This window comes from Aulostomus chinensis, chromosome 21, assembly GCF_037954235.1.
Source record: "Aulostomus chinensis isolate RoL2024-O1b breed Wild chromosome 21, RoL_Achi_v1.0, whole genome shotgun sequence".
Lineage (NCBI taxonomy): Eukaryota > Metazoa > Chordata > Actinopteri > Syngnathiformes > Aulostomidae > Aulostomus > Aulostomus chinensis.
In genome coordinates this window covers 10,888,446-10,900,208 of record NC_141340.1, presented here as the reverse complement: position 1 = coordinate 10,900,208, position 11,763 = coordinate 10,888,446, and the positions used below count along the sequence as shown (strand labels likewise).

The 11,763-nt window shown below is 44.1% G+C and overlaps 1 protein-coding gene across 11 annotated transcripts in view; it reads right to left on the bottom strand.

Annotated features, from left to right (window-relative positions):
* Positions 1-11,763, bottom strand: part of eya1 (EYA transcriptional coactivator and phosphatase 1) — a 62,679-nt gene continuing 50,916 nt past the window's right edge. For 10 of the 11 annotated variants that reach the window (XM_086191174.1, XM_086191173.1, XM_086191179.1 and 7 more), the window contains 6 exons: positions 6,053-6,111; positions 5,809-5,969; positions 5,467-5,581; positions 5,035-5,156; positions 3,782-3,882; positions 1-2,140 (listed from right to left, as the gene is read on the bottom strand). In XM_086191174.1, the coding sequence (XP_086047300.1) occupies positions 2,060-2,140; positions 3,782-3,882; positions 5,035-5,156; positions 5,467-5,581; positions 5,809-5,969; positions 6,053-6,111 (639 nt within the window). In that variant the 3' untranslated portion in view covers positions 1-2,059. The remainder of the gene's footprint in view (positions 2,141-3,781; positions 3,883-5,034; positions 5,157-5,466; positions 5,582-5,808; positions 5,970-6,052; positions 6,112-11,763) is intronic. The other variant, XM_086191180.1, reaches the window with a different exon arrangement.

Below are 11,763 nucleotides of genomic sequence, written 5' to 3'. Positions count from 1 at the left end.
ACATAAATAAAAAGAAAGCGACATGTACTACTTCACAAATCAGTTTTATTAATTTAAACACAATCAAATAATAATGTCAAAAAAAAAAACAACAAAAAAACATCTGTACACATATTTTTTGCAGACACAACAATCCTTTTCACAATGAGGCCTGTGTAGTGTAAAGTATTTCCAGTTTGCATTTATGATTGCAACATAATAAAAAAAAGCGTGCTGTATGAATCTATAAAAACTTCCTCTATTTACCTACCGTTACCTTGATCTAGCAGCAATACGCAGATACCCCCCCTCTTCCTCCAGGAGTGAAGTGGGGGGGGGGGGGTTTGAAGATCAGACAATGTGGTAAGAGGGAGAGGAGGAAGGGAGCGAGGGAGGCATCCGAATTGAAATGTAAAGGCCAACAGTGATCATGTGCAAAGGAGGGAAAATCAGAAACACCAGTTGGTTTCTGTTTAAGAAATTCACAGTCGATAGCACATATCCTGTATGTTCACAAACCCCTCGTAGTTAGTGGCTTTTCTCTCACTGTTAATTATGGTTTCCCAATCCACAGATGTCGAAGCCCCATGAAAAGGGCTTCGTGCATGTCAGCTCGTTCAAAAAAAAAAAGGGGGGGGGGCGGGGGAGTGGAGGAGGAGGAGGAGGAGGAGGAGGATGGTGGTGGGTGATGCAGGGTCAAAATCAAATAAAAACACCACATCGTAGAAAAGTACGCTTGCTGTACAAGAGCTTTTATAGTGCTTGTATAAAAGACGATAAAACTTATTCAAGCCTGTTTTTTTTTTGTTTTTTTTTTTATTTTAATTCAAACTTGTTGTTAAAATGGCTCTCAGGAGGCAGGAAAATTCATCTTGGGTGCCAGATTTTTTTTTTTTTGGGGGGGGGGGGGAATTAAAGTTCCAAATATTTTTGGGAGTCAGGGCTGCAAGCTGGTGAGATGACATAAAGAGTTAAAAGCTACCTAAAATACCGATTTGACTTATGGAGGAGATTAAATAATCCTGTAAGAATCAAATGAAAGGTCATTGACACTTGACATCCATGCTTTTGGTCTTGACAAAACAATTTATCACAAAATCTCATTATCTACATATTTGTTTACTGAACAAAACACATCAACGCTTTCTTTTTTTTTAAAACTTCAATGAAAAAAGCATTGCCACCTTTTAAAGAGCACGTACCTAAATGAATATAGGAAGGAATAGTCCAGTGATTACAAACTTACACACACACAAAAAAAAGATTTCCTCTGTACAAGATTGTCTCAGCGTTGTAAATAAAGTTTTTTTTGTAATTTTAAATTATTAGAAACCCCCCCCCCTCCCCTTTCTGCCATAATCCTCTTGCTGTGGTGGAAATCAATTGTTCTTTGTAAAAGGCACGAGTCTTTTGTCATGGAGGTACCTTCTTGCTCGCCACTCACAAAGTCTCCGTTCATAAATAAGAAGCACGGGACTCCCATGGCGATGGCTAACAGTCGCTTTTGTCAGTCTGTCCCATGACGGAGGGGAGCAGGAGGTGGAGGACTGAGGAACAGCAATACAGGGGGAGGTGGAGCGGGACGGAGAAGAGTCACCACCAGTGGGCCTGCGTTTCGACTGTAGCTGAGTTCTATGGCGAGGTGGCGAGGCCTTCAGTAGCTCTGCTCTCCTCACAGGTGTGAACCCTGACAGAGTCCCGGCACAAGCGGAGGGCCGTAAAACACTTTGACAGCTACAGAAAGCAGCCAATTCACAGTAACCAGGGCAAGCAGCTGCAGCGCCGTAAATTCACCGCTCTCCTTCGCTTCAAGAAGAAAAAAAAAAAAGTTTAGGGTTAAGACAAAGTGTGACCGTATGTCAGCACATTAATCGTGCGCTCTGCCACCCCTCCCCCCCATTCTCTTCTCTTCTTCCTGTGTAGTGGAAGACAGACGCCAGGTAGCACAGAGGGGTGGGGTGAGGGGGGCCTTTGCTGAGCCTCAGGGTCTGTGGTAAGCGCAGGGACGGGGCCGTAGGGCTAAGGTGAAAGGTTGCAGGGTGTGCTGAGGCAGAGCAGGGTTTACGATGGTGGTGTAGTGCTACAAGTACTCCAGGTCTAGAGCGTGATGGAGGGCCATGAGGTCTGAATGGCTGGAGATCCTCCAGAAGGGCATGTTGTGCTGCGGGAGCAATAAGAGTGGTACAATCAATTTTAACACAGGGCTGAAATAATCAATCACACTGAAAACTAAGGAGCCGTGCATATATTTAGGTTTTAAATGCTGTTATCGAAAGATCATGCATCATTATTGGATGTAATTATGGTTAATTCATCAAGAGAAGTATTTAAATCAACAATACGCCCTGATTCCTGACTTCTGCACAGCAAAGTACTACATCTGTACCTCAAACTAAGCTGTAGTTTTACACCACCAACTACTCCAGTAGCTCTGTTCCAAGGGAACTGAACATAAGTCCCCACAGTGTTTTAGAATGAATCCCCCGGCTGCGAGTGTGTGTTCAGGATAGTGCAAATGAGCTGTTGTTCCCGAGCACAGGACGGAGGCGAAACCTGAGTCGCAGAGAATGAAAGGAGCTTGTCAGGTAGAGTCCTCAGCCCCTCCGTGTGTGGAGACCATTACCCTCCCCTTATCAAAGGTATGGCCTCTCCCAGGCATATGTTCCGCTTAGAGGAGCCTGCACTGACCCTTAAAAGCTCTTTGCTTTTTGTTTTGTAAATTGTCTTTGCTTTTAAGTTTAAAAGCTGGGAGATGTTATCAGAAGTTCTCTCCCTGGCTGTGGCAATAACCACGGAGAGAACTGCTGCTGGATTTTTCTCAGGTTAGGAATGATTTTTTTGGGTCTACTTTTCGCACAGCGTCACGTCCGATACGCGCCTCCTGACGGGTGAAACTGTTGTTTTATTTCACGTAACTCTCTGATGTTGACACAGAAACCTTTTACCGCGCGGTGAGTCACGGCGAAAGGAAAAAACCCCCACCTTCGTTTTATCCTTCCATCAACGTCACACTCCAACAACTCGAGGCTGAGTAAAAACATTTGCATCTTTTTCCCACAATCATCCCTCAAGACCATTTTACTCAGGACTTTCCCTAACACACACATATTGCTTTACACACTTATCCAGGCAAAGGGCTGCGATGTCCTCTTAATCGCTGCTTCATCTGTCCTCGTGCTTCTTGTTTACCGAGAACAGGTGAAAACCGCGGCTCACCATCAAATATGCTCCTAGCTGCTGATTCCTTTGCTAATGATTCTGTTTGCTGTGTGTGGTTTGCGTCCAAACTTGGCAGAAATGCTGAATACACAAACGAGGGAGCAAGAGCCGACAGGTAAGTCAGATGTCAGATTTCCCTCTACAGACAACGGGAGATGTCGGCGTTTTTTGTCGTGCTTGCTGTAAATATTCTAATTTCATCTAAGTCTCCTTCATGTGCGCTCTATTTACCTTCAACATGCCTGAAAGGGCCTGTCTAACATTACACATGCAGCATTCACACTGCTGAGGGCGACGAGCAAGAATATATAATTATGCTGTATCCCCTCCCCTGCTCTGTAAACCTGAGATGGCGGAGGAAGAGCGCTGATTACATACTACTGACTTTCTCTCTTGTACTTGGACGACCTAGAGGATAAATGAATGAAAGTAAAGTAGTGAGGAGGAGGAGAGCAGTGGGAAGGTATGGCTGGTATGTTTTGTGTTCTGAAGCCATTTATAATGAACTCTTGACCTCGCCGGGTGTTTTCTCCTCTCCTCACCTCTCCTGTATTCTAAACTCACTCTGTACAGTGTCTCTTACCTTTTTTGAGCCTTGCTCCTCTTCCACGCCGTCTCCAACGACAATGTAAACAACTTTCCTCCCGAACCTTTGAATTACTCTCTCAAAGCAGCTCTCTTTGCCTGCGGAGGAGGTGAAGATGTTAGTGAGCCGTTGCATGGTTGCACAGACATACTGGCTAAACTCTGTCAAGTTGATTCAGAGGTGCACGGTGACAAGAGCCTCCTTTAAAAGCAGCACAAGCACAAAATAGGGCAGAGTGTAAACACTTTGATAAGATCAACCTTCAGATAAAGACAATCTGAGAAGCATTAATGCTCTCTGTCCTCCTCAGAAGTGGGACAAATGGTCAGCTAAATCACTCCAGCATAGACCGGAGAAGAAGAACTGTACTCTGCTCCAACTCTGGACTGATGGGCCTGAAAATGGCGCAGGAGTGAAACTTGATGTTTATTTTGCATTTGAAACAGCAAAGGAGGGGAAAAGGCTGGAGGAAGATTGGGGGGTGGGGGGTTTCAAGGAGGAAGAGGAGGAAAGGGGGCTGTGGAATGACATAAATGTGGAGAAGTGGTTTCATATGCAGAGACCGAGCAGGAGGAGAGGCCTGGGGAGGCCCAGCACAGGCCCAGCTCCAAGAAAATAATCCCAGGCTGATTAGAGCAAGTCCTTAGTACAAGAACATCAATCCTCCTCTCTGAGTAAATCTCCCACCTCGTCCACACCTCTGTCCCATCACTTAAGTAGCCTGTGTGTCTCCATTAATTCCTGTTCCTGTTCCTATTGAATTGTCAAGCGGATTTGAAGAAAAACGTCTTGAAAGGGAGGAGCAAATACACTACTCATTGCGTGGTTTCATCAGAAGACAGTGGTACAGGAAATGTTTGCATGGCTGTACAGAGTAGAAGAAGAAGCTTAGTCCTGGTAAGCGAGAAATTCTGAGATGTCCTTGAGGAATGACTTGGATTGTGATTGTTGCTTTGTGCAAGTGTTTCTCAAACATGCATGCTGTCCAGACAGTCTGGGAATATACAGAAATATTCCCAAACTAACAATGAGTTAAAATTTTTTCTGTCAGCGCTTATTAGAAAAAGGAGTTTCTACCACTTGTTTTACGTATTTATTCTTTTATAACGAATGGCAAGAACTACATTAAAAAAAAAAAAAACTCTTTCTGTCTCCGAAAACCTTGTATGAAAACACCACTGCTGTCTGCACTCCCTCGACCGATATAGCAACAGATTTATCACAATGAACAAAAAGCTGCAGGCGTTTACCTATTTTGGTTGCGCTATAAATATTCTCAATAGGAAAGACTATGCCGAGGCCGTAGAGCAGGACTTTGGCCAGCGCTGGGATGAGCTGCGTTGTGGTCACCAGGATATTCACACAGTTTGACCTGGGAGAGACAGAGGAGGACAGCGAAACCATGACATCATTGGACATCACACTTAGGGAGGACAAAAGAAAGTAAAAGACACAATTCAATGCATTGACAGTTTAAAAAGCATCCAGCAATGATGGATTGGATGTGCTTCTCTTTTCAGATCTCTTTGGCGCAATCTTTCAAAAGCAGAAGACTGACAGCTTCGAAGCCCTGGTGTTTTCTTTAATAGCATGGGCGGATGGAGTTGACTTATTTACACCACATGCAAGTTAATATATGTGCGGTGTGGGACTGGGTACAATTTTCCTCACTGGAGTCCTACCTTGAGTGGATTAATGTTAGTGCTTTCAGTGCCAGTGTTAACCAGGAGTCCGTCAAGGCTTCAATTTCTGCTCGCAATTGCAACCAGGCTTCCCTTTTGGCCGGGCCCAGAAGACCTGAAACGCAGAGTAACATTGTTTGGGTTGGACCAGTACTCCAAATACCGCTGAAATTTTCAAAATTTACCCAGACCAAGTGGTGTGGCATGTGTGCTTTCATGAACACACGAGTGAACACGTGCAGACACTCACACGACCACACAACGAGGAGGCATGTACGTGTCTGCATTTCTATTTTTTTTCCTGCTAATCTCTATAGAGCAGCGCTGCTTGTTGGGGATTACCTCCGACATTATTTTTGTATGTGGTGTAGATTTCTTTTACTCGTCTGTAGCGGAAGGCCAACTTTCTCATCCAGTCCACGCCACCCCTCACACCTGTGGCCAAACACAGGTTGGCACTGGTCGCTGCCGCATGGAAACCGTCAGCGCTGAAGTTATACGTGCTGGGAGGAGAATACACTGTTAGCGCGTGTTGCTTCAACACTGAAAATAAACCTTAATAAGAACTGAAGTGTGATTCTCGTACCTAAGATCCTGGCCGTTGTCATCAGAGGAAACATCATCAATGTGTACCTGGTCGCATTCCTGGAAAACCCCAAAACATCCAGTTTGAACCATGTCAGACTAACACACGCTCAACAAATGTTCTCTGTTTTCGAGAAATTCCTTATTATTTCGTTCTTAGTCATTCAGCATATTCAGGAACGCCATTCTCAGAGGGGTATTTCAACCAAAAAGTGTTTGCCTTTCAAGTACAAACAAATACATGTCTTGAGGTCACAAAGAAAAAAGCTGAAAAAATCCACTCAAAGCTCAAATCAAGGGGCTGAATAAAGAAGACATGGATAATATGTGATGATGCACTTTTAAAATTTTAGCTTTTAAACAAGATCTTTTCAGCATCGCATGTCTAACAACTTTTTAGTTTTAAACAAACATTTATTGACAGTTATTTTTCATAGTTGCTCACCAATATTGCCATTAGCTTTAAGCTAAATATACTTTGCTGGCTTTTTCTGCACTCTGGAGTTAACAAAAACATACTGCAGTGAGACAAATAATATCTTTATGATCCAAAGACACATTTTTTGAAAGTAGCTGAATTGAAAATCTATATTTTGGGTGAAGTATCACTTGAAACTACCTCTTCATCCCTCTCTCCTGTATTGACACCCATTATTCTGCCCTTGTGACCTCACTAGCTCTCATCATCAGGCCCACAACGTTGCCACCACTAGAGGGGTCTAAAGTTATGCACAGCCACGCGCGCGCACACACACACACACACACACACACACACACACACTTAAGAAATTAAGCAACTCTACACACTCTCCAGGTTGGCATTTGAAGTGCTATGTCTGCATGTACAGATATATATGGTAGAATAACGTATGTAGGCTAACTGGGTGAATAAGGAGCCTTGGCACCAATGTTCTCTGCATCTCCAAACATATGCGCACACTCATCTCCCCCCTTGGGGGTGCCTGGCTCCTCTTGGAAAGGTATAGGGATTCTGCAGCTCTTCGCTGATTCCACCGGTGCACAGTAACACAATCCAGACTTTCTGGTAAATGTAACCTACTAGAAAAATTGAACCTGATGCTAACCGCCAATGAAATTATGACCTCTGATTGCTGCTGCGCCACACACCAACACAGCCCCAGGGCCAGTCAGCCAGCCGGCAAAAGAGTGCAGGAGAAAGCAGACTAAAAATCTGTTATTAGTTTTCCATTTATAGGAGCGCTCTAGTGCCTCCCCCTTCCTCCCCTCTCCCCACCCCCTCGGCCTGCTTGAAAAGTGAGGGAGTCCTGCCCTCACATTCAGATCAACACATTTTACACGGAGCACAGGATAGAGTTGCTTTTATTCTGTTGCAGGATTGAAAATGATCATCATGTCATCATCGAATTGAGTCTGGATCTAGAATCCGTGACATAGAATATATTTGGTATCTTGTTTAAAGAATATCTATGGAGAGATAAAGTTTTTGAATTAGTTCTCCAACAGCCAAAAAGGTTAGTCCCACCTGTTTAAAGTTATGTTAGTAGTCATACGTTCTCATGAAGGAGAGAATTTCTCTGCTTTCAAATATATATAAAAATAAACACTCATGATTTTTAAAGCTTTTTAATTAAGTTTCATCCGGCTGTTAAGACACCAAAACACAGAAAGGACTTCCTTGTTTTAAGTCAATCTAACTGAGGCCAAATGCTGACGTTATTGCATTCCTCTCTAATGCTAGAGCAGGGTAGGGGTAAGGGCTTTGGACCGTAAACCTTTTTTATTTTACTGGTTCCCCTCTGAACAAATTTTTCATCTCCCTGGATTTGTGGGGAGAGGGAGGGGAGAGCGACGAGAGGAGAAACTCAAACCAGCTGTTCTTTAACAGAATTAAAATCTTGACCCCCAACCCCTGCTCTAATGCAGCCATTCTCTCGCCAAGCCTCTCCCAGCAAGCCCCGAGATCCAAAGAGGAAAAGACTTTGACCCCGTGACCCTTTCCCCTCCTCTCCGGGGCTCCGGCACCCCGATAAGGGAATGGAAGGGTAGCAGAGCAGTGGAGATGGAGGAGAGCGGTGGGTAAAGAGGCCAGGGGAGCCGGCCCAAAGTGACCTCACATGGAGCCAGCTCTGAGCCCTACGTTCCAGAAGATGGACTGCCAATTGGAAATGGGGTACAGGCGGGGGTGGGCAGGAGGGTGGGGGCTGGGGGGTGTTTTTGGCCTAATCTGTTTCCAGACACTCACCAGCCGATCTTTAATAGTTGCAGAAAGCTACAATTTGTCCCAGCTTGGCTATCTGCTGCCAGCACACTTGTGGATAATTTATGTTCACAAATTATCCAAAAATGTACCTCTGAAGAAAGCCAGAAATATCAGTGTGCACAATTCTTTTAGAAGTGTCTGTTTGTTTAGGAAAACAAAAACAGCTCCCCGGGTTAAGTATCTCATAAAGCCTCCATTCAGAGACCTCCCATTCTGGCGCAGGTTACTGGAATACTTCAATGGGCCAGTAATTATCTGCTAATGAATCAAACACAAACGGCTAACTGAAAACACTCCTTTGCCATATCACTGCTTAGTTATACGTCGCCTCCTTGTATGACGACAACAGTTCCTTATATTTGCTGTTTCAGAGTCTGACACCAGCACGGATCTAAGCTGACATCTGAGAGCAATATTACAGCATGTTAATTGTAGGTCAGCCAGATCCCAAACTCTAACATGATCCGGAACACACAAACAGGTCTCAGTAATTAGGTGCAACACAGGCTAATATAACTGCTGCCTGAACGAGGTTTTTTTTTTAAAATTCTGCAAATGAAAATAATTAACAGTTCAAACCTTTGCGTGGATGTATACCTGTATGTGTGTGTGCATTAAATAAAACAGGAAAATTGTGTGTGTGTGTGTGTGTGGGGGGGGGGGGGGGGGGGTGTTGGAAGAATGCTCCAAAAGTAAAGTTACTGTTCCCAGCTGGGCCTGGCATAAACCTCTGCACCGGCTCCCTGGGAGGACCTGGGGAAGCTAATGGAGGAGGTGGCTGTGAGTAATGTCGTACAGTAACCCTTACACTTACTCATTAGGAGCCACTTCTGAAGGCCTCGTAAACACCACAGAGCCATGGATGGTGCAGGTTCAAGTCACTTTAGCACAGTCATATAATGGAAATGGATGAGACGGAAAGAAACATGGTGTAGCAGAGGTCCAATGGACTCACTGAAATACAGGATCTTGGTATTTGCATTTCATTGTTAAGTAAGTGAACTGTGAATATGTGGCAAAAAAAAAAAAAAAAGGAAATCAGGATTAGGTGGGTCTCCATCCACTGGTTTGGGATGATTAAAACAGGCCGCCAGTGGACAGGCGATGTCAACACTTGGTTGTGGCAGCAAAAAAGAGAGGTCTTTGGGAATTACTTCGGTTGGCCACGCTGTAATTGCACGTTGACTGAAACGTCAGTCGGCCGAAATATCGGTCGGCCGACTGATCTGTCCTACAATATACCAGTCAGTCGATATATCAACCATTATCAGCCTGTCAGAGGAATATCACATATATATTCTATCTGGGTAAATGTTTACCAACATGCACCGATGTTGACATTTTTTCTTACAGCACACATAATGTAGAAAACAATGGCCATGATCACTTTAAATTAGTGTAATGTTGTGGGTCCACTACATAGTGCACCTCTGCCTTTTTTACTTCACGGTTTTATTTTGTTCTTTATTTAAGTAGTCATGTATGACAATGTTAATTTTTATCTTTTAATAAAGTAACTTATTTGTTGAAGAAATTAGCCTCCTGTGTACTTACATGTCATATCGGTACAACATTTGTGATCAGTGAACATAGATGGGGTCTCTTTTCGGTCCAGGACAAAGTTTCACTTTATCGGTCGTGCTTATTGCTAATCTGTGATTTCTTTCTGCTGTTAAATTAGTACAGGGCTAAAATCCCATATCAATAAAGTCCTGTGTGTAAGTTAAAGATTTACTATGTAAGAGCTGATTCATAAAAGGGATTTCCAACACTGTTTTGCAAACTTTCTCAAGTGAACGTGACAGTTCTTTTGAATTTCCATAAACTTTCTTAAGATAATTCATAATAAGCATCAAAATATGTTGATGAAAACCCGATTTACAATATTCTATTTGGATTAAACAATGCCACTCTTGTAAATGCATATAGAATGCAACTCAGAGCAAACAAAGATGATGTAGCATAACAATCCATCCATCCATCCATCCCTTTTTCTTCTGCTTATCCTGTTAAGGGTCGCAGGGGCTGGAGCCTATCCCAGCAACCTTCAGGGGGGAAAAGCCGGGGTTCACCCTGGACAGGTCGCCAGTCCATCACAGGGCCAACACACATAGACAGACAACCATTCACACTCACAGTCACACCTACAGTCAATTTAGAGTATCAATCAGCCTCGTCCTCTCTTGATGTCTTTGGACGGTGGGAGGAAGCTGGAGTACCAGAGAGAACCCACACAGGAACAGGGAGAACATGGAGACTCACACAGAAAGATCCTGTGCTGGAGCTGGGGCTCAAACCCAGAACCTTCTTGCTGTGAGGTGACAGTGCTGACCAATGCACCACCGTATTATAATAATATGCATTATAAATAAGGGGGGGGGGGACAAAAGTGCTTCAAAAAGATTGACAAGCCTTCAGCATTGTGGCACATTGAGGGGAAGTCTGAGAATTTCTCAGAACCTTTTGAACATCTCTTTTTCATCACATCCCCCCCATTCTCCCCTCACCAAGCAAACAGTGGTCTCTGTAAAACCTACAATCACTGCTAACCTACACCAGATGTTCCTACTGTACTCAGGAGTAAAGATTACTCCTGCAAAAATGACCACTCTCTGTTAAATTCATTAGCACCTTTTCTTTTATTTGAGGTCATTCGTCAATAATTCAGCATTAAATGATTTAAAAAAAATAAGGCACAAAAAAAGGCACAAGAAGTGAAGGACAGGATGCATCTACTTCTCTCCATCCTTCACCCTCTCTTCCCTTCTCTGTCTTTCCACTGCTCTGTTGAGAACTTTTCACCAGGGAGGAAGCTATCAGAGCTCTCTTTGTTCCCGTGGCATCTGTCATTGAGCAATCAGCAATGACGGCCTGAGTCTTCCTGTAGCCCTGGAAAGAGCTGCGAGTGGTGACGGCAGCAGTCACAGGCAGGAGACAACTGAATTCTGCTCAGAAAAAACACAGAAATTGCTGTTTTTTTCCGTTTAAAAAAAAAATTTTGTGCAATGATTGCCCCTACATAGATAGCGTCCACTCTTTAGAGACAAGCCCCTTCTCTCTCGGGTGAACCGATGGGTGGGAGGGGTCCACACAGCATGAGCGATAACAGCCATCATCAGAGAATTCCTTGTGACCCTACAGGCTAATGCCATGTGAAAAAGGCTCATCCATGGTTCGCAGGTTCTCAATACCGCCACTCCGCCGTCAGAGGCTGTCATCCCCCCTCCCCCTCCTATGCTCTGTGACCCCCAGCAACTTCCTTCTCTGTTCCCACCACAGGTACGCCTGTCTGTGAGCAGAGGAGGAGGGTGCAGAGCAAGGGGGGCTGATTACCTGGGGGTCAAACACAGGATGTGGGTAACAAAGGAGGAGTTCTTTCGAATCTGCTTCAATCCAAACCGCAAATCTGTGCTTGAGCAGTTGCGGAATTCAAACAGCGAAGCCAAACAAAGCACCGGTATAGAGAAGCC